Source organism: Equus caballus, chromosome 5, assembly GCF_041296265.1.
Source record: "Equus caballus isolate H_3958 breed thoroughbred chromosome 5, TB-T2T, whole genome shotgun sequence".
NCBI classification, from domain to species: Eukaryota; Metazoa; Chordata; class Mammalia; order Perissodactyla; family Equidae; genus Equus; species Equus caballus.
In genome coordinates this window covers 11,866,714-11,893,361 of record NC_091688.1, presented here as the reverse complement: position 1 = coordinate 11,893,361, position 26,648 = coordinate 11,866,714, and the positions used below count along the sequence as shown (strand labels likewise).

The following is a 26,648-nucleotide window of genomic DNA, read 5'->3' as shown; positions in this document are numbered from 1 at the left end:
TATTTAATCCTTTCCTTGCTTCTGGATGAAGGCAATGCTCCAAACACACATCACACATAACCCATGCCAGAATTCTAGGCACTATTGAGTATGAATGGGAAAGATATTTTCTATAATTCATTTATTAATTCAGCATTTATTGAGCATCTATTCTACAGGAGGCACTGTTCTGGATGCCCATGAGTCAATGATTACTAGAATATGTTTCAAAAGAGGAGATCTTTCAAGTCAATACATGTAAAGGTGATTATTTACTCCACCTACTTATAAATGCATGAACCTACTTTCGGGGCACCCTAATTTCAGGGCATGAGGTTCATAACCTAGAGTAACTTTATCCAAAATTTTCAATATCCAAGAGTGCTCACATGTTTGAAATCCCAAGGCACCAAGAATAACCCCATTTGCTGAATGTCATCTTCTGAAAATTAAATAATCTACAAAAGCAGCCAGTGTGCAATTCCCAGCAGCAGTCCTCGCCTTGTTTGTGTCATGTAGCCTGTCTCATTAATGCTTCTATAATTCCTAGTATTTACTTGGTGCTCTGCAGTTTACGCATCTTGCTCAATCCTTATCTCCAGGAGGAATCACTCTGCTTTAGCACAGTAAAGAGAAGACCAGTGGATATGGGACAAAACTTGTTTGGCTTGAGTCCCACCATTTAATGACCAGTTGCACCAGAGTGCTCCTCTGTACCTCCTGTGGATGCCTCTACCTTTCCCACTCTGGTGTCTGCACCTGCACTCCACAGAAACAACCCGGCTGAGATTCCCAGACTTGCCACTTGTCACATACATGGCTATTTCTCAGCACCCGAGCAAGGCCTCCCTCACATTGTGCATGACTGTGCCACAATTGATGCAACACTCAACGTCCAACTCTTCGGTGAGGAGGAAATGGAGATGTGTCCCCGGGGATCCCCCATAAAAGTTCCGTGAGAAGGAAAGATAGCTCACTTCCGAGTTAGTTTCTGCTGCTTTTGCCTGCCTCTGCCCCTCCGCTGCTGCTGCTTTGCTTTCCTCCAGATACCCGCCACATCTGCATCACCCTGCGACAGCTGCTCTCCTCCAGTCCATGGGCCATGACACTCACAGACCCTGCCCAGGCAGCTACTCATCTCCGCCAGACTGCAAACCATCACTTATTCTTTCCTTCTCTGACTGAGAAGGAAACTCGCTTAGCTTCTTATAAGCTGCTCTATCATTGCAAGCAATTGGACCCCTAAAAGTTTTTTTCTTTATAAAGGAGCCAGTATCTTTCCAGGACACTAAAGATCTCCATGTTGGAGGTGAGGTGGGATGCTGAGGGCACAACCAGGAAGGTCAACCACAGACACGTGGTGTTTGGAACTTGTACTGCTGCTGCTACTGCTACTAATGGAGCTAATATTTACTGAGGCCCTACCATGTGCCAGACACTCTTCCTCATGCTTATTATCCCCATTTTATAGATGATGAAACCAAGGCCCAGAGAGGTGACTTGCTCAAGATCCTATCTATGTGAGGCCATAGACCGCTCTGTCTTTCGAAGACTTGATTTTTCCTACAAGGGTCACATTAGCTGGACTTATTTGAAGATCCTCTATGTTTAAACCCCCATTATGAGCCAGATTCATAGTTGGAGTTCAAGTTCCCCAACTCAACCAGGTTCAAGTTCCCTCCCACGTGGTTCTCGGGTCCTGTGAACACTGGGGCATGCTGCTTGTGATCTGATCAGGGTCTCTGAATGGTCTTTGGCAGTATAGACATTCCTAGAAGGACCAGCAAGAGGGTTGGCCCAGAACACTCTGAAGTGTCTTACTTCCGTGCCAGAGAGTGACAGACTCTCCCTAATCTGGCTGCAGTGCCCTTGTAGGCACTTCCTCTCTCTGCAGAGTTGCATTTGTGGGCCTCAGGGGACTTTCTCAAACCTCTCTCTCCTTTGGTGTCAGGGATAACCCTCAATTCCGCTCCTCCTCCTGCTCCTGTGCAAGTCCCTTCACAGTCAGGTCTTTAGAGGCCCCAAACTCGAGATACCCAAAACCAAACCAGCTCCCCATTTGCTCCTCCTTTTCCTATATTTTCTAAACTTGGCACCACCATCCACTCAGTCAATCAAACAGAACTCTTTTTTTTCCCCATCTACTTATTTATGTGAACAAAATTTCTTAGTGCTTAGAGCCACAAAAGGGAAAAAAGCAATATAATTGGTGCTCATTAGAGTAATAATTACTATTCATCTACAGACACAAGAACTAATTTGGAGGCGAAAAGTCACTCTCACCTCATTAAAATGTTGTTTCCCATTTTGTTTACTAGTCATTAATCAACATTTTAAAATATCATTTTTATTAATTTTGGACAAGTAATCATTTCAAAAGACAACTCAATTGAAAATAAATTTTTAATACTTTATAACTTATCATCAGTATCCTCTTTGTGGTATTGTACTACAGTTTTGTAAGATGTTACCATAGGAGGAAAATGGGTAAAAGACATGTGGAATCTTTCTGCATTATTTCTTACAACTGCGTGTGAATATACAATTATCTCAAAATAAAAAGTTTAATTAAAAACTTTACCATCACAAAACTGTTGTTTTATTCAAAATATGTTTTTAGTAGACAAATAGGTGACCAGGACTTTGAAAAAATAGATTTTTATATGTTACATTAATATAAAGCTCTACAGGAGAAATGGAATGGAAACACAAATTCAAAGAGAAAAAAGGAGCAATGAATAATTTCCCAGCGTTAAAAAAAACTGCATGGACGTTAATTTTTTAAATGAATGATGGTTCTTATAAAATTGTTATGTTACTGAGGATACATTTAGAAGGGTAGACGTAAAATTTATTTTAAAATGTCACTAATTTAAAATAACATGCCAGAAATTATGCTACTTGCTACTATCTAAACTTATGATTAAATTTTTAGACATTACTCTTAGAATGTATGAAGGAGTCATAGTTTTTCAAAAGTCTTTTAGGGGGTACAAGTGAGCAAAAATAAGTTTGAAGAGCACTGCTCTAGCCAAGTACATTCCACTTCTAAGTACGTTCAGGTTTTTAACAGTCTGAACCTTGGCATCTACCAGTTCTTTCTCTCTGGAATGCCCTCTCACTGTCTGCCAAGCAAACTCCTGCTTGTCTCTATCTTATTCAACTCTCCTCTCAAGCCTCTGCCCCTCTCAGAACTCTTCCCTGATGCTTTCAGCACAGCTAGGCACTTTCTCTTCATGTTCCTGCCTGACCTCATATGTGGTACTGTTACATAGTATTCTAAGTGTATATTTGCATGTCTGTCTCCCAGTTATGCTGTGAAAACCTTTGGGGTGAATTCCTTTTGTTACTCTGTCTCTGGTATTGCCACAAAACAGATTCAACAGTTTTCCTATGAATGAATGAATGAATGAATGAACGATGACGAGTATGGTATTGATAGCTTATAAAAGGCCTAGTTTCCTACTAATTCAAGTCTTCTGGTTTTGAAGATATATTTCCAGTTTAAGTGCTGTGTACTAAAACTAAAGATACTGAAGCCACTGAACGTTAGAGTTCAAGGGGATCTCAATCATTCATTTGTTTATTTAAAAGAAATTCTGCCCTGCATTGCCACAGCATTAACAGGACAAAATAATGCTAAAAGGCAGAAATGGTGTTTATGGCAAAACGGGACCACAAATTACCTCGGTCTTTCCACACAGTGGCTTAAGCCATTGGTAGTCAGAAATTGAATTCAATCTTCAAACTTTCAGGCCAGTGTACTCATCTGCTAGGTCATTCAGATGACCCTCAAAGTGCAGGGGACTTTCATGTTGACACAAACAGATAATCTTATCTTGAGTCCTAAAAAGACTCTATTTAGAAAATCCTAAATGTCTTCCTCTATCATGTTATGCCAGCTCTCTGTACTGCTCTACACCTGACTGAGGTCAATACGTTTCCTTTGTTCAAGCACAGTTATGACTGAACAAGAATAAATAAATAAGAACGTGAGCAATTTCATATTGAGTGAGATTTCCCAACTCTTCAGTCTGGTCCTCTACTTCTGAAAAGCACATTCAGAAGCATGTAGGGGAACATAGTTATTCCTAAAATGCTTATGAGTGAAACATAAATAATCCTAGTTTCTTTTGCAATTCATCTATTTTGAGCTAATTTTTGTACAAGGTTTGAGACTCGTGTTGAGATTCATTTCCTCTTGCCTACGGATGTCCCACTGCTTCTACACCATTTGTTGAAAATATTTATTATGAGTCAATGATTCATGAGACAATTCTTGAAACCATTTAAATTTAATACCTTCACTCATTTACTCATTCATCCCTTCATTCAGTGAGCATTCAGAGAACACCTGCTATATGCAAAGTACTCTGCTCATGCAGAGGTCACAGACCTTATGCAGATTTCACTAGCTGTTACATGCACTCGTGTGTACGTGTGTGTGTGTGTGTGTGTGTGTGTATGGTTCTATGCAACTTTATCACAGGTATATCTGTGTCATCACCACCACAATCAAGATACTGAACTTTTCCATCACCATTAAGATCTCCCTCCTGCTATTCATTTTGTCACACTCACACTCCTATCCCTTCCCCTCTTCCTCCCATTGCATTCCTAAACCCTAGCAACCACTAACTTGTTCTCTACGATTTTGTCATTGTGAGAATACTACGTAAGTGGAATCATATGGCGTGGAACTTGGAGATTTTTTTTTTTCACTCAGCATAATACCTTTGAGATACATACAAGTCATTCTATGCATTAATATTTTTTTCCATTTTCTTGCTGAATAATATTCTATCGTGTGGACGTACTACAGTTTGTTTAAACAGTTAGATTAAAGGACACTTTGCCATTTCCAGTTTGGGGTTATTACAAATAAAGCTTCTATGAAGATTGATATGAAAGTTTTTAAATGGATGTATGTTTTCATTTCTCTAAGACCAATGTCCAAGAGTCCAAGTGCTGGATCATATGGTAGGTGTACATTTAGTTTTATAAGAAACTGCCAAGGTATTCTGCAGTGTGGTTGTGCCATTTTACATTCCCACCAGCAATGTATGAGCGATCCAGTTTCTCTGCATCCTCACCAGCATTTAGTACAGTCACTAATTTTTATTTTAGCTATTCTAATAAGCCTGTAGTGATATTTCATTGTGGTTTTAATCTGCATTTCCCTAACGGATAATGATACTGAACGTCCTTTCATGTGGTTATTTTTCCATCTGTATATCCTCTTTAGTAAAATGTCTGTTCTTTTCTTTGCCCATTTCCTAACTGGAATGTTTGTTTGTTTTACTGTTGAGTTTTGAGAATTCTTTATATATTCTAGCTACAAATTCTTTGTGAGATGCGTGGTTTGCAAATATTTCTTCTAAATCTCTCATTTCTTTGTTCATCTTAACAGCGTCTTTCTCAGAGAAAAAGTTTTAAATTTTGATGAAGTCCAATTTATCAGTTTTTATTTTTATGGACTATGCTTTTGGTGTTATGTATAAGCACTCTTCACCTAGGCCTGCCATAAAGATTCTCATGTTTTCTTTTAAAAGTTCTATAGTTTCAGTTTTTATATTTATATCTATGACCTATTTTGAGCTAATTTTTGTATGCAGTGTGAGATTTATGTTGAGATTCATTTTCTTTTGCCTATGGATGTCCAATTGCTTCAACATCATTTATGGAAAATACTTACTGACTATTAATGTCTGTAGTCTATGTAAGAATATTATCTCTTTTATTCCCTATAGTGGTAATATATTCCTCCTCGCTCATGTTTTGTTTTTCTTGATCAGCCTTTCTAGGGGTTTATCAATCCTTTGACATCCCCTCCCCATCAAAAAAAAAACTTTTGGCTCTGTTTATTTTTTTTAATGAATGTTTATTTTCGATTTTATTTATTTCTTCTCTTATTTGTATTACTTCCTTCTGTCTTCATTCTTTGGGTTTAATATGTTATTCTTTGCTGGCTTCTTGAGAAGGACTCTTAGCTCAGACTTTTCTAATATACAAAGCTATAGATTTCCCCTGTATAAGGCTTCTTGTGTATACCACAAGCTTTGATATGCCATACTGTCATTATCATCTCATTTAAAATACTTTCCTATTTCTATTGAGATTTGCTCCTTGAGCCATAGGGTAATTATAAGCATATTGCTTAGTTTCAAAATATTTGAAGATTTCCTAGTTTTTTGTTTTTGTTGTTGTTGTTGATTTCTAGCTTTTTTCCAATGAGATGAGAGAACAGTGTCTGTGATTCCACTCCTTTGAAATTTACTTTTTGTTGAGAACTCTTGGTAAATTTTCCATGGCACATGAGTAGAATGTATATTTTTCACTGTTTAAGTACATTATTCTAATTTTGCTAAGTTTATTAATCATGTTTTTCAAATCTTCTATATCTCGACTAAATATTTGTTTTCTTATCCTATTATTTTCTGAGACAAACGTTTTTAAAGCCCAAACTATAACTTCAGATTTGTCCTTTTTTATTTTTGTAAATTTTGCTTTACATATTTTTAGGGCATGTTATTTGGTACATACAAATTTATCATGATTACATTTTCCAATTAAAATTTACTTCTTATCATTATAAAACATTCCCATTTATCTCTGGTAATATGCACCACCTTTAAGTTTACTTTACCTGATCTAAGAAAGCCACACTGACATTCTTTGGATTAGTATTTACATTGTATATATACTTAGACTTTCAGTCTTTTTGTGTTCTCATACTTAAGATGTGTCTCTTACAAGCACCACACAATTGAGTTTTATTTTCAGTCTGACAATTTTTGGCTTTAAATTGATCTGTTTAGTCCATTTGCATTTAATGCAATAACTAATATGTTAAGTCTGAATCAATATCTTACTTTTTGTTTCTATTTGTTCCATCTGTTATTATTCTTATTTTCTCTTGCTTCCTTGGTTCTTTGGATCATTTCATTTCCTGCTCTATTAGCTTGTCAGTTAGAGATAATTTGTCTTTTAATTGTTGCCCTAAAGATTACAACATGCACTTTTACTTATTACTGCCTGAAATTACTAAAATCAATACTTTTTCTAGATACAGGTTAAGAAGGTGCCTTAAATTCTTACTTTCATTTGCTTTCTTCCATTTGTCTTTTGTGTTATTGTTGTCATAGTTTAATTCTACATGTATTTTAAACCAAAAAGACATTGTTATTACTTTTAATATTTTTCCCCTTTCTAGTATCATTCATTTCCTTTTGCATGTCTCTGCTTCCATCTGGGGTCATTTTTTTCTGCCTGCATAGCTTGATTCAGTATTTTTTTTACTGCTGGCATTAAATTATTTCAGTTTTTGTATGAAAATATCTTTAATTTTTCTTCATTTTAAAAGGTATTTTTGCTAAATATAGTATTCTAAATTGACAATTATTTCCTTTTAGCATTTTAAAAATACTATCAATCCATTGTCTTATGACTTCCGTAGTTTCTGTGGAAAAATTAGCACATCAGTCTTATTGTTACTCCTTTTAAAGTTACATATCCTTTTTCTCTGGCTCCTTTTCAGGTTTTCCACTTTGCCTTTGGTTTTCAGCACTTTTGCTATAATGGACCTAGTTGTGATTTTTTTTCTATTTATCCTTCTTGGGGTTTGTAAAACATTTTGAATCTGTGGTTTTATATTTTTGTCACTTTGCAAAATTCTCAGCCATTATCTTTTTGATATTGTTTCTGCCCCAAAATCTTTTTCCTTCTCTAAAATTCCAATTTACATTAGACATTTTTCATCAGGTCTCAAATATCTCAAACTATTTTCTATATTTTTCCATCACTTTTTCTCTCTGAGCTTCAATATGTATCTTTTCTACAATTTTCTAGTTATTCAATTCTTTTTCCTGCTCATAAACTCACCTATTAATCTCTTAATTTCATTATTGTATTTCTTGTTCTAAAATTTCCATTTGATTCATTATTATAGATTCCAGTTCTCTGTAGACACTCTCCATATTTTTATCTATTTTTGAACATATTAATCATAATTATCTTAAAGCCAATATCCAATAAGTCCAATATCTGGGTAATCTGTGGGTCTGCATTTATTGACTGATTATTTCTTTGTTTAGTTTAGTTTACCATCATTTGGCCCTGTCTCCTGGTGTAACTGGTAATTCTTTATTGATTGCTGAACATTATGCATGAAAACTTATAGAGGCTCTTGATGATGTTGTCTTCCTCCAGAGCATATTTAATTTTTTTTTGTTAGGCAGTTAAATATAGGCAGATGACCTTTCTCCAAACAGGGATTTAAGAGTGTTTCAGGCTGGATTTTAGGCTTTGTGTGAGCCACGCTATTTCTGTGCCCTCACACATGGGGTGTCTTAGAGCCCCTCCTCCTTGACAGGGCCTCAACTCCAATTTTTTCTCCCTTCTACTATGAGACTCCTGAAATCACTATTTAGCTTTTTAATCTCTTCGCAGTTATTTCACACTTGTTTTCTTGGCCACTAACCCTGAGAATGCATAGTTTAGTAATTAGCAAATATCCTAAAATAAAATTATGAGCAAAATATCAAGCTCATTTTTTGTGATTTCTATTTCTCTGGGAGCTTGGTCCCTCAAGTCTTGGATGCCTTGGAAGGCCTGACCTCTAACTTCTGTCTCCCCATTAGTGAGGCTGAAACAAGCTCTAGACTGCTGCTCTCTGCTCTGCCTCTATTCTTTTCACCGAAAATCTGGCAATTTCCCTGAAAGGAAAAATAAACTGAGTTATATATAGAGCTCACTTCAATGCATTTTTCTTCTCACTGGGCTTGGGCCCCTCAAATCCTTGTTGTTTTGGCTGCTGTCTGATGTCTTCAAATAGCTAAATTTGGGGGGATTTTATCCATTTTTTATAGTTAAATGAATCTTGTCAAAAGCCCAGCTCCAATAAAGTTAGAAAACATTCAGTGGTCTGCTCCCAGCCCAGCACGTCTTATGAAGAGACCAAGATTTGTCTCCACGATGGCCAGGCAGATAACTTTTTAAGGTTTGTCAAATAAGGAGATTCCCAGTGATAGACCCAGGACTTATGGAAACCATTGCTGGGTAAAGCTTGCTGTCAGGACACCCTCACATATACAAAAAGGTTACCTTTGGTGATTCAGACGTACATCAATTTGAAGGTACTTTCTTACAATGTTATATGCTCCTCTGTTACCGCTGCTTTTGATGAGGATAATTCAAGACACTCAAACTCACTATTAAATGGATTATTGGAATATGACCTTCTAACCCAACCATCGTTACCATGAAGGCTAGAATGACTCACACATTAGCTTTCATCTGGAAAGCACTGCCAATCTCACCAATTTCTGACTTCTCATGTACTAAGAAGAAATACAAAATTTAGTGATAAAAGGACTACAGAGTCCTAAAACTGTATCAGATAGTGTAGAGCCAAGGAAACCCAGCACACTAGCAAAGCATTCAGTTTAGACACCACATGTTCAATTTTTTATTGTCTCCTTCTTTGCTCGAGATATGTACCCCTTCTGGATGTTGACCTGATTTCCTCCAGGGATTTTCATATTCTGGTTTCTTCTTGAACAGCAACAATATTTTTTCATCTATTGCTAACCTACTGCACATCTTCCTCCTTCCCCAATCCACAATACTAGCTGTCCTTTGGACACGTGCGCATATTTTCTTTGATTATCAATTCAGTGTGTTCTGGACTCAACTTCACAATGACCCAATCAAACATGGGTTTGACATATATAGCACTGTGTAATCTTTCCTCAATTTATTCCTCTCTACTTCATATTTGATTACTAAGAAGATTAACTGTGCATAACCTCTCAAATCATTTATAAAACGGTTTCTGGTCTCTATAATCATTCTCTCTCCAACATGAAAGATTCCTCTCAATTATGGCAATTCAGTTTTAAAATAAGTTTTGCAAGAATCCTACTCAGGACCTTCAAAAGTATATACAAATTATATTTGATAATTACTTTTTATCAACATTAACTGATTTAATAATTCATTGCTTGGTCAATAAGATTTCCTTTATAACAATGATAAGACATTATAAAAGGAATTATCTTTCTTAAGTTTGCAGTAGTTCCATTCAGTATTAAGGTGTCACTCTTTTCCTGGGTAAGCAAGCAAGCCCCAGCTGCCTGGATTTCCTAGGATCTCCTTGGAAGCCCAGTCCATGCAAGAAGCCCACCAGTTTTCTAGCACCGTGATTACTGCAAACCAGGTTTCACAGTCTAGCCATCTTCTTGCTAGTTTCCCCCTTGAGGTTCTCCAAGATATAAAATGGATCTTATTCCATGTCCACAACTTATTTACATCTAGATTAGAGATCTGATCTAGAACATCCTGGGTATTTGCCACTGTTTGTTCCAATACCTCTTACTTGCCTGCATTGAAACATTTTGACAGATTCTTCCAAAAGCCATTCTCAGCCCAAAACAGCTAATTCATTGAGTAAATTGATTTTTCTCTTTCTTTCTTCTCCAAACTCACTTTCACAGACTCCTTTTGGGCCTCCTCATTTTTCTACCATATTTGGTCTTCACTTCACTTACCCAGGTGACTGACAGCTTCCTTGTCCCAAGGCCAGGTGGCAGCACCTGCAAGGTCTTCCCGCACTGAGCTGGCAAAGTAGACATTGAGGAAGTGAGTGCTGTTGAGCTGCAGTGCCTCCTTCAGCTCCTTGACGCTCATGTAGGCCCTGGAGAGCAGGCCAGAGGAGAGCACGTCACACCAAAGGATCAACACACACAGTACAGCAGACTAGACCCAGTCAGAATGCCAGTCCCAGCCAGCACTGCCTTTGTGAGGGCAGAAAAGCAGAGACCAGGCTGTCATGAAGACCACAAAAAAGGCACTAATACATATTTGAGACGTTTATTTCAAGATAAATAATATCCTACCTTTTCAGCATTATAATATTTATATGAATATTCAGTATTTGACATCATACTCAATGCCCCACTCTACACCTAGATTATTTCTTCAAGATAAATTCAACGACACTCCTAATTCTTTGCCCTGAGAATCCCCCCAGGCCACAGTGAAGAAAGCATTCCAATACTGAGTCCCTGGTACTTTCCATCACACTGCATGATCATTATCATGACAAGAAGACCAACTGAATCTCTAGTTCAATATATGCTTGCTTCAGGCATTATTTTTCTTTTAAGAAAAGGGAAATAGTGGCTACGAAATATAAGGCAAAAGAGGGGAAAAAGGAGATGAGTTATAGATAGGAGAAGATATCATAAAGCTATTGCAAAGAACGTTAATTGTACACATATTTCTCTTGCTAGCCCATTAATCCATAGAAACTCTACCCCTACTCCAACTACCTTATGCTCACCAAGTATCTTTATTGGTGGTCTTCAGAGCACTAGGTAATATTATGTTTGCACTTATGCACAGAATTAAAAGTCTATTAAAAACACATGCCCCGTGGCCCATAAAAAAATGAAACAAGATTTGATCTCTTTATAAGGTCATATATAGTCAAAGCCTTCATCCTTCTGACATCAGTGAAACTTTTAAAATTTTATGTTGAGCAAACAGAGCCCCACCAGTCTCACTGAAGAGATATTTTAAGAAGGAAAAACTAAACCAGAGCTCAGTGGCCCCTTAGATTCACTGAATGCTTTTCATAGTGACCATGGTCTGCCACTCCAAAGAGGGGAATGTTCCCATCACAGTTTCAACTGGGCAGACAGCTCCCTCAACATAAACTGGAAATTTCTTTCATAGATCATGCTCTATTGTTGCTATTCTGGTAGACAAGCTGCAGACACAATTCTCCCAACCCAGAAGCTCATGTTAGGACGGCATGGCCCTTCTTCCTTGCTTGCTCTGCCTCCACTCACACTGTAGATACCATTTATTTAATCCACATGTAGCATATACCAGCAAGGAGTACCCAAGAAATAGAGATCCTAAAGAGGACTGTTTTTGCATTTTTTGGAACAGAATCATAAAGGGGAATATAAGTAAAGAAATAAAATTTTGCTTTAGAACCAAAGATGCTTGGGAGAAAAGGGATTTAAAAATACTTTTCTTATTGACTTATAATATCTTGGAAAAATAGTTCTCAGCCTCAAGAAATCATCCAAATTCCACAAAGTGATGTCAGATGTGATCAGAGGGATATTCCTTCTGCTGCTTTCCTGGAGACACAATGTTTTTTGGACAGTCGCCTGGTTCTCCCTGGACAATAGTCACATTCCCTTTCCCTTTCTCCTTTTTTAAAAATAATTACCATTTCCTCTATTGACAAACTGATGGTTTGGAGCTGTGATGACATCAAGTAACTCTTCAACATGGAGATGTTTCAATAGGCCCGAATAAAGAAGCAGAGAGGGGGCGGATGGGAGGAGAGAGAGAAGGAAGAAAGAAAAGAAAGACAGAAAGAAATCAGGAGAGAGAGAATCAGAGACTGAGCCCACGTACAGCTCAGTGGACCAGGGAAGATAAGTTGCACCCTTTCTTTGTTCCTATCCCAAAGTTCTTATTAAAATTAGAAGTTGGTAACTTGATAGTTTTCTCTCTTTTCTCCTCTCTACTTTCCTAAATCCCCCTGTTTCTGGCATGGTTTACTTGGGCCATCTGTGTGCTACTGGCTTCTCTATCTGCCACTTACCAGTCTCGGCCGCCCTCCTTCTCTCCTCCCTCAAACAAGCAGTTCCACTAATTTCCCTTGAGCGCCCTCCAAGAGGCCTCCTCCTCCACCATCAACCTCATTAGCTGCTTCTACTCATCTCCCTTTTCTTCCTTGCCCAAACCTCTCTTCAGCCATAAATTACTACACTTCCAGATAAGACCGTTTACGTCATGCTGGTCACAAACCGGGTGCAGTAGCTCTGCTCCTTACTCCACAGAGATATAGATAGAAGTCAGCAAGTATAAGGGAGAGAATACATTTTAAAAAGCTAGAGGTAGTTGGAAATGGTCATTAATTGAATCAGTAGAGGAAGGCCTTATTTTGTAAGAAACAAGTATTTTTGTCCAGATTATTCCCTAAACTAAAAAGGGTAGAAATGTAGATGTCAGCATATCTGCATTTCAGAATGCAGAATGCCCTGCCTATTATAACACCTGTACACCATTTCAGATGTTACTCAGAGCTAATGAAGAGAAATGTCTTAGCTTGTCAACCCATGTGACCAAAGCCAGGCTCAGACCTAGGTTGGGTAAAAGTAGATATCATTCTTAAATTCAGAGCTTAACATCTTGCTTCAGAAATGATTTATTAAGAGGTAAAACTTGCCATCCAAAAGAACTTAATATTCAAAGGAAGGTCAAAAGACATACATAAATGTTGCAAAAAGCGTAAGGGTCATGAACTGACCAGGACTGTATGAAAAGGGAGACGAACTGCATTAAGAGGCTTAATTTCTGCCAGGATCTCCCTTCACTCAAACTCTCCACACGCTAGACTGAGACACTCATCATACACTTCTCCCTAAGTACTTTGACCGATCAAAGAGAAGTTATGCCTTGATTTTTATAAAAATTGTCTCAGAGGGTTCTTTGGAAGATGGCAGCACAGAAGGATCCTGAGCTCCTCTCCTCCCAGGGCACAACGAACCTACAACTACCCATGGAACAATTCCTCTGACAGAGATCTGGAAACTGGGTGAAAAGAACCTCCACAACAAGGGACAAACAGAAAGGGGTGGAAGAGGCAGAGATGCAGTCCTGCTGAGGAAAAGACCACACCCGAGCCATGACACTTCACAGTCAGGAGCGATCTCAAAGGTACAGAGCTTTTCCCAGAGGAGCTGGGGATTTGAGCTACACGCCAGGAACCCCAACCTTAGATCCAGTACAAAAGAGATGAGACCCCAAACATCTGGCTTTGAAAACCAACGAGGAATACATCCAGGGAAACTAGGGAACTTCAAGGAAAGGAAAACGTGCTCTTAAAGGGCCCATGCACAGACTCACTCCACCAGAAACCAGCACAAAAACACCAGATAGAAAAGTGCATAGTCTATTGGTAAAAAAGACTCACTTACTAAGCTCAGAGCACATCCCAGAGAGGTAGGAGGTGGCTTGGCCACACTGGCAGCAGCCCTTGTTGTGACCTAGTTCAGCCATCCTGACATAGACACTGGCAGATGCCATTTGGAATTCTTCCTCTAGCCTGTTAGCACAGGGGTCCACCCCACCCACGAGAGCACCCAAGGCAATAGAGCACAGCCAGGCAGCTCACGCTACTCAAGCCAGGGGAGTGGGTCTGCCCTGCCCACTAGTCTGTCCTGCCTCCTAGCATGCCCAAGGAAGTTGTGCACCCCCCTGGCCACATACTCAGTCTGTGCCTGAGGCCTGCCCTATCCAAGAGCAGCTCACAACAGCCATGCCACTGGGCCAGAAACCCAGCTGCACTGTGGGCCAGCCCAGCCTACTTGCATGCCCATAGCAACAGCAGCCTGTCATAGCAGAAGGGTACATGCAGCCCACACAGGGGACACCCCTGGAGCATTTGGCACGCATGACAAGAGGGGAGCACACTGCTGGGCCCCATAAGACATCTCCTATATAAGACCACATTTCCAAGATTGGGAGACATAGCTGATTTGCCTAATACATAGAAATAAGCACAAAGAAGTAGGCAAAATGAGGAGACAAAGGACTATGTTCCAAATAAAAGAACAGGACAAATCCTCAGAAAAAGATCTAAACAAAACAGAGATAAACAATCTACTGGATAAAGAGTACAAACTAATGGTCATAAGGATGCTTACTGAACTCAGGAGAAGAACAGATGAACACACTGAAAACTTCAACAAAGAATTAGAAAACATAAAAAAGAACCAATCAGAGCTGTAACAAATAACTGACATGAAAAGTTCACTAGAGGGAATCAGCAGAGTAGATGACACAAAAGAACAGAACGGTATTCTGGACAACAGAGTAGAGGAAATCACTCAAGCTGGACAGAAAAAAAATAGAACTACAAAGAACAAGGACAGCTTAAGGGACTTCTGGGACATCATCAAGTGTACTAACACTTGTATTATAGGTGTCCCAGAAGGAGAAGAGAGAGACAAAGGGTCAAAGAACTTATCTGAATAAGAAATAGCTGAAAACTTCCCTAACTTGAGGAAGGAAACAGACATCCAGGTACAGGAAGCACAGAGAGCACCAAAAAAGATAACCCCAAAGATGAAAAAAGATGAGGCCACACTAAGGCACATTATAACTAAAATGTCAAGAATTAAAGATAACAAGAGAGTCTTAAAAGCTGTAAGCGAAAAGCAACAAGTTACATACAAGGGAAACCCCATAAGGCTATTAGCTGACTTTTCAGCAGAAACCTTACAGGCTAAAAGTGAGTGGCACAATATATTCAAAGTGTTGAAAGGAAAAAAACCTCTAACCAAGAATACTCTATCTGGCAAGGTTATCACTCAGAATGCAAAGAGAAATAAAGAGTTTTCCAGAAAAGAAAAACTAAAGGAGTTCACCACGATTAAACCAGCCTTATAAGAAATGTTAAAGGGACTTATTTAAGAGGAAAGAAAAGCCCACAAATTGGAATAAGGAAATTATCAAAGAAAAAATATCACTGGCAAAGGCTAGTATGGTCAAAAGACAAAAGTACTGAAAACATCTAAATCTACAATAAGGTGGTAAGGGATACACAAAATCAAAAGGGTAAAGTATGACATCAAAAACATAAAAGATGTTGGGAGGGGTAAAAGTGTAGGGTTTTTAGTATGTGATTGAACTTAAGAGACCATCAACCTATTGTAGATTGCTATATACATAGGTTATTATATATGAACCTTATATTAACTACAAAACAAAAACTGGTAATAAATACACAAAAAAATAAAGAGAAAGGAACACAAACATAACAGTAAAGAAAGTCATAAAATCACAAGGAAAGAGAGCAAGATAAGAAGAAGGGCACAGAGAAGAACTATAAAAAATCCTGAAGAAAAGTAACAAGATGACAATAAGTACATACCTATCAATAATTACCTTAAATGTAAATGGACTAAATGCTCCAATCAAAAGACATACATTGGCTGAATGGATGAAGAAACGAGCTCCAAGTCCCTATACAACAGACACACTTAAGATCTAAAGGCGCTCACAGATGAAAAGTGAGGGTATGGAAAAAGATATTTCATGAAAATGAAAACAAAAAGAAAGCAATACGTCTATCAGACAAAATAGACTTTAAAACAAAAACTGAACAGAAACTGAAAAAACAAAAACAAAAACTGTAACAAAAGACAAAGAAGGTCATTACATAATTATAAAGGGAACAGTCCAACAAGAGGATATAACATTTGTAAATATCTATATGCCCAACACAGAGCACCTAAATACATAAAGCAAATATTAGCAGACAGAAAAGGAGAAACTGATAGTAACACAATATTAGGGAAATTAACACTCTACTTACATCAATGGATAGATTATCCAGACAGAAGATCAATAAGGAAACATTGACCTTAAATGACTTAATAGATATATACAGAACATTACATCCAAAAAGTGCAGAATACATATTCTTTTTGAATGCAATTGGAATATTCTTCAGAATACATCACATATTAGGCCACAAAACAAGTCTCAATAAATTTAAGAAGACTGGAATGATATCAAGCATCTTTTCCAACCATTATGGTATGAAACTAAAAATCAACTATAAGAAGAAAACTGGAAAAGTCACAAATATGTGGAGAGTATACAAAATGCTACTGAACAACTCTTGGGTCAACAAAGAAATCAAAGGAGAAATAAAAAAACACCTGGAGACAAATGAAAACACAACACACCAAAATCTATAGGATGCAGCAAATCAGGACTAAGAGGGAAGTTTACAGCAATACAGGCCTACCTCAACAAACAAGAAAAACCTAAAACAAACAATATAACATTACACCTAAAGAGACTAGAAAAAGGAAGAATAAATGAAGCTGAAAGTCAGTAGAAGGAAGGAAACAGTAAAAATCAGAGGAGAAATAAAAACTAAAAGGACAATAGAAAAGATCAATAAAACTAAGAGCTATAGGGGCTGGTCCCATGGCCGAGTGGTTAAGTTCATGTGTTCTGCTTCAGTGGCCTAGGGTTTTGCCAGTTTGGATCCTAGGCGTAGACATGCCACTGCTCACCAGGCCATGCTGAGGCAGCGTCCCACACAGCACAACAAGAAGGACCAACAACTAGAATGTGCAACTATGTACTGGGGGACTTTGGAGAGAAGAATTAAAAAATATATAAAAGAAAGAAAGAAGATTGGCAACAGATGTTAGCTCAGGTACCAATCTTAAAAAAAAAAAAAAAAAACTAAGAGCTGGTTCTTTGAAAAGATAAGCAAAATTGACAAAACTTTAGCTAGACTCACTAAGGAAAAAAAAAAGAGAGAAGGCTCAAATAAATAAAACTAGAAACAAAGAAGAGAAATTACAATGGATGCCAAAGAACTACAAAGAATTGTAAGAGAATATCATGAAAAGCTATACGCCAACAAATTGGATAACCTAGAAGAAATAGATACATTCTTAGAATTATACAACCTCTCAAAACTGAGTCAAGAAGAAATAGAGAATCTGAACATATTGATCACTAGCAAGGAGATCAAAACAGTAATCAAAAGCCTCTCAAAAAACAAAATTCAGGACCAGATGGCTTCTCTGGTGAATTCCACCAAACATTCAAAGAAGATTTAATACCTAGCCTTTTCAAACTCTTCCAAAAAAAATGAAGAGAAGAGGATGCTTCCTAACTCATTTTGTGAGTCAACATTACCCTGATACCAAGACCAGACAAGGACAACACAAAAAAAGAAAATTACAGGCCAATATTACTGATGAACATAGATGCAAAAATCCTCAACAAAATATTAGCAAGTTGAATATAACAATACATTAAAAGAATCACATACCATGATCAAGTGGAATTTATCCCAGGGATGCAAGAATGGTGCAAAACTGCAAACCAATCAATGTGATACACCACATTACCAAAATGAAGAATAAAGATCACATGATCATCTCAATAGATGCAGAGAAAGCATGTAACAAAATTCAGCACCCACTTATGATAAAAACCTATGAATAAAATGGGTACAGAAGGAAAATACCTCAACATAATAAAGGCCATATATGACAAACCCACTGCCAATATCATATTCAATGGTGAAAAACTGAAAGCTATCCCTCCAAGAACAGGAACAAGACATAGTATTGGAAGTTCTAGCCAGAGAAATTAGACAAGAAAAAGAAATAAAAGGGACCCAAATTGGAAAGGAAGAAGTAAAACTGTCACTATTTGCAGATGAAATCACTTTATGTATAGAAAACCCTAAAGAATCCACCAAAAAACTATCAGAAATAATAAATAAATATGGTGAAGTTGCAGGGTACAAAAATCAACATACAAAACTCAGTTGCATTTTTGTACACTAACAACAAAATAGGAGGAAGAGAAATCAAGAATACAATCCCATTTACAACTGCAACAAAAAGAATAAAATACCTAGAAATAAACTTAACCAAGGAGGTATTAAACCTGTGCACTGAAAACTGTAAGACATTATTGAAAGAAATCGAAGAAAACACGAAGAAATAGATATCCCATGCTCATGGATTAGAAGAAGAAACATAGCTAAAATGTCCATACTACCTAAAGCAATCTACAGATTCAATGAAGTCCCAATCAGAATCCTAATGACATTCTTCAAAGAAAAAGAATCCTAAAATTTATATGGACCAATAAAAGACCCTGAATAGCCAAAGCAATCCTGAGAAATAAGAACAAAGACGGAGGTATCACAATCCCTGACTTCAGAATATACTACAAAGCTACAGTAACCAAACAGCAAAGTACTGGCACAGAAACACAGAGATGGATGGAATAGACTTGAGAGGCCAGAACTAAACCCACACATTTATGAACAGCCGATTTTTGACAAAGGAGCCAAGAACACACAATGGAGAAAGGAAAGTCTCTTCAATAAATGATGTTCGGAAAACTGGACAGCCACATGCAACAGAATGAAAGTAGACCACTATCTTACACCATATACAAAAATTAATTCAAAATAGATTAAAGACTGGAACATAAGACCATAAAACTCCCAGGGAAAACATAGGCAGTAAGCTCTTTGACATTGGTCTTAGCAGTATCTTTTTTAATATATCTTTTCAGGCAAAGGAAACAAAAGAAAAAATAAGCAAATGGGACTAAAAAGCTTCTGCAAAGCAAAAGAAACCATCAACAAAACAAAAAGATAACCTATCAATTGGGAGAAGATATTTGTAAATTTGTATATCTGATAAGGGTCAACATCCAAAATATTTAAAGAACTCATACAACTCAACAACAAAAATACAAACAACCCAATTAAAAAGTGAGGAAAGAATCTCAACAGACATTTTTCTGAAGAAGATATACAGATGGCCAGTAGGCCCATGAAAAGATGTTCAACATCACTAATTATTAGTGAAATGCAAATCAAAACCACAATGAGATACCACGTCATGTCCACCGGAATGGCTTTTACTAAAAAGACAAGAAATACCAAGTGTTGGAGAGGATATGGAGAAAAGGGAACCCTCATACACTGCTGGTGGGAATGTAAACTTGTGCAGCCACATGGAAAACAACATGGAGATCCCTCGAAAAATTAAAAATAGAACTACCATATGATACAGCTATTCTACCTCTGGGTACTCATCCAAAGAAAACAAAAACACTAATTTAAAAAGATATATGCACCCCTATGTTCATTGCAGCATTATTCACAATAGCCAAGACTTGGAAACAGCCTAAGTTCCCGGCCATGGATGAAAGGATAAAGAAGATGTGGTGTGTGTATATATATATCTCTCTGATATATACTGATCTCTGCCATGCTCCCTGACCACAGACCCTCAGCCACACTCCAGTATCCATGTGTACATGCAAGTCCCAACTCTTGCTTAGCTTCCAAGAAAAAGGGTATAAAAAAATGCCTCTGTGTGTTCTAGTTTAACAGTCAGTTGAATAACTCCTTTATAGTCTCATGGAAATAATTCAAGAATGAAGAAAAATACCCTGAGCTGTCTGAAGAACGTTTAATCAGTATCAAAAATTGGCATGGTGACAAACAAGACATAAAGGATGCACGCATGCCCTAAGACTGGGACCCAGGGTCCGGTTTCCCACAGTCAGAACAAGCCCTCCACAGGAAGATCCTGATTGCATTCCACAGGGGATAAGATAGCCCCCATGAGAACATCAGATGCCCTAAGGACACTCAGCCAATTCCCCTCACGGAAACAACTGTACCAAGGTTACGATACTTCGGTTTGGTTAAACCTAAACTTTCCTGTCATTACTGTACACCATGGCTCTCTTCCCAAAACATACAGAAGGGTTCCCTCTGTCACCCCCATCTGCTATCCACTTTGCCAACTATGCTTCCTCCTCCTGGTGAATATCATCTTTGACCTGCTCCCCAACCCTTTCACTGTGTCCGCACCCTGGGGCTTATCAGTCCCAGAGTACCAACCAGCATTCCCCCAGCTGCCCCTAGTGCAACTTCAAAAACTTAGTTTTTTCTTCTTCTGTCAAATTCCTCCTGCTCTTAGGCACATGGCACATCACCGTATACTTTCACTTCTTTTCACTTTCCCATCTCCCGGTTACTCCATACATCAAGGGCTTCAGCGCCTGGCTCGCAGCCTTCCTCTTCCCCAGCTCCCATCATCACTTGAGGAAGTTTCAACATTGAGGTGAAACCTCTGCTGGAAACAGTCTTATTTTGCACTTCCTTACCTCCAATCACCTTCGCACCTCAATCTCATTGTCACCCCTACACAGACTGATTTTTTATCTCTGATCTCATGCAGAGATCTTTAACTCCACTCGTCTATTCTTTTACTTGTGTATGGTCATCTCCTCTCCAGGAATTATTTAAAATCTTCTCCATTCTTCTCTAGCCCCTTCTCCCCAACCAACCTCAATCTCTTATTCCCCTACCCTTCATAAATGATCATGCCTCCTTCTTTGACGATGAAATTGTCACCATTCATCACGAACTCCATCCCTCCCTCTCTCTCACACACACGCGCACACACACATTCAAACGTTTACTTCCTTACTTATTTTTATTCCCTTTCCTCTGGTCCCACAGGATAAGGTATCTGAGTAAATCATAACTAACACTCTCTGTTTTTCCTTCTTCCTTTCCAATTAAAACTTCTTGCAAGAATAATTTCCTCATCTCCCACTCATTTCTTTTTTCCATGTACCCCCTAATTTCACTGTAACCTGGCTTTCATCAACATGACTTTATCAAAACCTCTTTTTTTAAAGTTGTCAGTGACCTCCTAGCTGTTCCTCCCCACAAAATGAAAGAAATTCAGTCACCTTCTTATTGGAATCCTTCATTGCATTTTTATATTGTTAGTTGCTTCGTAATGTTCTCTACTTCTTTGCTTTTAGTGGAATGCTCTTTCCTGGTTCTATTCTTGCTTTTCAGACCACTGATTCTCAGTCTCTATGGTGGGCCCTCCTTTCCCTTTCTAATCATTACAAGTTATTCCCCAGGTTCCTGTTTGTGGCCCATTCTTTTGTCCCTCTCCTTGTTCACCATTGGGAACTCTTCTACTCAAACTTTGAAGCACCATCAGTATTTGGATAATTCATATATATGACTATAGATTAAATCCTGTTTCCCTCTTGCAGCAGGACATCTCTCCCTGGATCACCCACAGACATCTTGAAGTCAACATGTCAATGTGATTGGTGGTTCTACCTGAGCACAAAAGAAATTCAGACACAGGGAATTTAAATGCATGTGAAATAGTGGTCCAGTTGATGAATCTGTGGACATCTTTTCCATGGACAGATCTGCAAGAAAGGTTGAGTTTTGGTTAAATACAGAGGAAGTATGTGCCTGTGTCCATGGAAGGATAAAAAGGTAAGGACAAGGAAAGGACCACAATGGCATTTTGTCTCCTACCTACTTTTACTGACTGGATTTTGAGCTCCTGAGAAAAACAAAAAGAACTCTTTTCATAAGAAAATTGGTGCAACTCAGGACGCAGCCTATGTTTTAAGGCCTAATAACAAAATGAAGCACCAACTGAGGGGAAGGGACACTCTTTCCATTCCTGGCAAGAATTAAGGATGTCAGTACCATTCTAGCACTTGAGAGTTTTACAGCCTTGGGTTGCATCAGAAGCCAGCTCTCTCAGCAGGCCAGTTTTCCCAAGAGCAACAGTGAGGGCAGAGCATCAGCTGGAAATGGTGAGTGTCGGCAGACAAGGTAAATACCATCGCCAGTGTTCAAGGGCAAACAGCAGGAGAACCACAGAAACTGGTGGGCATGAATTTTTAAGGCACACCCTTCTGGAGATGCCCAGAAATACTAGAGAAAGGAGACATTGTATGAGGATAAGATTGTATGGTTATACATTGAGCTAATGTGATTTGATTGTTACAGTAATATGACCTCATTTGTGCCCACAGGGCTATGTGGACTGAGGGACATTTAGGCCATCTCTGACACTGAACTCATAGTCTTCTTCCCCCCATCTTCCTCTCGCCCAGTGTTCCTCTCTGAATTACTGTCATCCCTATTACCCTTCTCCATGACACAAGCAGAAAACCCAGAATTTCTCTCTCATTCCTCCCTCCTGTTCTCCACTCCCCTCAATATAATCATCCACCTGCTAATGACCCTGGGGAGAGAAGACATCATAATGATTATTGCTTCTCTTCTGAATGCCACAAAAGAGGCTAGATATCATCCCTTCTAGGACATCATCAACTGGGAATTTTTTTTCCTTGAAATTCAACTATGGAGAACCTGACAAGACTTATTACACTCATGTTTGCTAATTCACATAGGAACGAGTAATACTACTAGAAGTAAATAGAATTATTCTCTAGAAATGCTTAAATGTTGTAAGAATTTGAGGTTGAAATAAAAGAAGTAACTGGAGATTGAAAAGACAAAGTCATAATGTCTTCTGTGCTAGGCAGAATAATGCTCCCAAAGACGGCCATATCCTTATCCTTGAAACCTGGGAATGTTACCTTACATTGCAAAAAGGTCTTTGCAGAGGTGATTAAGAGTACAGACCTTGAGATAGGGAGATTATTCTGGATTATCTGAGTGGACTCAATCTAAGGACACAAATCTTTATAAGCAGAGAACCTTTCCCGCCCATGATCAGAGAAAGACACGTGGCAATGGAAGCAGAGTCGGAGAAATGCTACATTGCTGACTTTGAAGTGGAAGGAAGGGGCTGCAAGCCAAAGAACGTGGACAGCCTTCAGAAGCTGGAAAAGGCAAAGAAAAAATGTTGTCTCCCTTAGAGCCTCCAGAAAGATTGGCAGCCCGAAAGACATCTTGATATTAGCCTGGTGAGACCCATGTCAAACTTCTGACCTACAGGACCATAAGATAATAAATTTGTGTTGTTTTCAGCCACTAAGCTTGTAGTAACTTGTTGCAGTGGCAAAAGCATATGAATGCATCTTCTTTCACTTAAATACAATATCTTTGGAAACAAAAAGAGCTGACAGGGAGTGAACATCTGGCTTCAAAAGATGACATCAAAAGGAAGGATTTATTTTAAAAGACCCTGTCCTGTGATGCCAGAATTATGGGCTCGAGGGGACAAAAAAAGTATATCCCACCATTCCAGTTCTTGGCAGTAGTTTATCTACCTTATCAAGGGAGCCACAGCCTAAAATTTATTTGGAAGGAGAACATGAAGATACTCAGATAACTTATTAGGTCCAGATAAGAAAAAAAAGGCATGGTGGAAGAGTAGAACTTCAGAGAAAATGATCAAACCAAAAGTCACATGTAGCCAGCATGTCAGAGCCCTGAGGCGCACAGGCTCTCAAGCCAGAATGACTTCAGTCTCAAGTCCCACCTCTTCCACTCACTGGCCACGTGGCACTGGCAAGGCACCAACCATCACTACACCTCAGTTTCCTCAACTGTAAAATGGGAATAATGAAAGTATCAACTGCGTATAATTATTGGGATGAAAAAATGAGATAACATTTATATAATCACACATTAGCATTCAATAAACTTTGTATTATTAATAACAATACCCATGGCCTCAGATGCCTACATAGCCAGCAACAAAGTTCAAAAAATCATCTTGAAGACTTAGGCATCACCGACTATGTCTAAGGAGAGGCATACCTTGCTTAAAAGAAAAAAGTAAAATAAAATGGAGGTAATACCACAGTGCAAAGAGGCAGCAAACACAGCTTAAATCTAAAACTTGATGTAAACCCACGATGGGCCTTTTAGTGAAAATAAAACAGGAATGAAACTTTTCTAGGCACAAACTACAGCTTGCCTTATCAGGCAAGGGATAGTTTCGATAGCTCTCAAAAGCAGGCTCCAAAATTGACACGGAATAATAATATAGCGATGATCCAGACCTTCGGATGAGAACATCTCTGCCAGACGGCTGAGTCTGATAACAGCAATGGCAACACTTCCGAGAAACACATTTCCTGACTTCCTGATGAAATCTCTCAAAAAGTTCAGGAAACAGAGATATGATAGTTTAATTTTAATTCTTCCTGATAAGAAAGAACTAGCTAGTGACAAGGAGTGGATCAGATGCTTCAATGAAAGAAACTACATCGTGCTTTTTGCAACAGCCGAGGCTGGGAACAGCAAGGATTTGAGATTTAGTAACACAGATTTCCAAAAGGGAGGAATGATTCCAGCCGAGGATTCTCAAGGGGAAAATAGCCCTTTGGAGGTGGGAGAATATAAATCTTGAAAAATCAATTTAATTCTAGATTATTCCAATAAAGGACAAAGGAGGTAAAAAGCATCAAAAAAACCCAAAAGACGCCCCAGTTTCTATAAGGGAATTATCTGCTGAGCTAAAATTTTTAAAAGAACATATGTAGATTTTGGAAAGAGGAGTAGCATGAAATTGTAAAAAATAGAACCAAAAAAGATAAAGCCCAGAACCAAAAAAAGAAAAAAAATGCAAGGAATGCTAAATTTTAAAATTTGCGCTTTTTAGAATAATAAGCAAAATAGAAAGACGGTATAATGATATACTGGGGAAAAAAGCTGAACTCTTCAAAGTCTGCCTTGTCGCCAAGATAAATAATCCTTGAAGTTGCAATCCATTCAATAATTCATTAACCTGGCAATCATTTTTTGTCCCTAATTATAATAATGATCACAATTAGTTAAGTCCCAACTATATGGCAGATGCTTCATATATATTTTCTTATGTAAAGCTCACAACAGTCCTACGGGGTTAGCGTAATGATTTCATTTTACACATAAACTAAAGCTTACAGAGCTAAAGTCACTTGCTGAAAGCCACACAGCTTGTAAGTTTTGGAGACAAGTTTTAAAACCGAGTTCCTCTAACTGCAAAGCACACATTCCTTCTTCTGTCCTTAAACTGGTTCCCCTAGTATCTGAGTCGCTGTGTTGGACCTTGGCAATGAAAAGATACAAAAGACATGATTCTTGTTTTCAAGAAGCTCTGTCTAGCAAGGAAGACAACCATGTCAACAAATAACTATAACACAAGGTGACAGGCACTGTAATAGCAATGTGCACAAAATTACATGCAAGAACGGAGGATGGAGTGAAAAATCGTCTTGAAGAACCAGGCGTTAATGAGGCGGTGTAGAAGATTGTGGTGGGTGTTGTGATTTGGTTTGTGCCCCTCTATTCTACCCTCCTTCTAATGTGTCTTCCTGTTCTGGAGGGCAGAAAAGGGAAATTCCACCTTTCTCCAACTCCCTTGCAGCCAGGGCTTCGGATGCAGCAGGATCTAGGAGGATCGAGCAGGCACCACGTGACTCAGTGATGGCAGCAGTGGTTTCGTGATATCTGGACAGCAGCTACAAGGCATGTTCCTGAAACCAGCAGCTCTCCGGGAGACCTCAGGACTCCCCGCCTTCCCGTCTGCAGCAGGGGCAGCAGCTCCACTTGCAGGTCAGTTCGGCAGTGTTGTTCTGACAGATCTTCCTGGATACCCAACCTAAATCCTACTATTCTAGCCCTTACAAAAACATCATAAGCAACTCAATTCCTGTATTTAATCCTTTTTTTGGCTGAAATAGTTACAGCACTTTCTGTTTTCTGCAACTAAATCTTGACTGATTTAGAGATGATATTCCAGCTGTGTTTTCCATATTTGATTTTAGTTCTCAAGGTAGAAAAGTCAGGGAAGATATATTCCAGCCAAAAAATATATATATAAACAAAAGAAACCAGAAGTTCTAGTTGGTGGAAGAAGCAGTAAAAGAATTGTTTTTGAATGAATTAGTCTCCAGAATCATAGGAATTACACCCTAAAGATCCGAAGAAGACCTGTTCAGGTATTATAACAGTTAACATTCATTTTCGTGGATAATGAAAAGGTGCAAGAAGGCTGAAGACTGAAAGATATTTCTAGTTCCATTAGAGGAAAAAGGAGAGATTTGGAACCTACAGATTACTGAGATCAATGTCAATTCCCAGAAATATCTCAATACATTATTAAATAGACAAATTTTTACTATTTAGACAAGAAAGAGTTGACAACTGGAATGGCCATGAGCTCACCGGGAAAAAAAAATCACACAAAACTAGTCACATTTCTCTTGTTGTCGCCTTGGGTGTTCTGTGGGATTTGCTAGAGTTGGACGATTCCTTATAGAAAATGTATCTTGATTCA

The 26,648-nt window shown here is 38.4% G+C and overlaps 1 protein-coding gene across 1 annotated transcript in view; it reads right to left on the bottom strand.

Moving 5' to 3' along the window:
• The window catches only part of PAPPA2 (pappalysin 2), a 255,786-nt gene that overhangs the window by 146,069 nt on the left and 83,069 nt on the right, over window positions 1-26,648 (bottom strand). Inside the window, exon 3 of the mRNA XM_023640602.2 lies at window positions 10,527-10,672. Coding sequence (XP_023496370.2) covers window positions 10,527-10,672 — 146 coding nt within the window. The remainder of the gene's footprint in view (window positions 1-10,526; window positions 10,673-26,648) is intronic.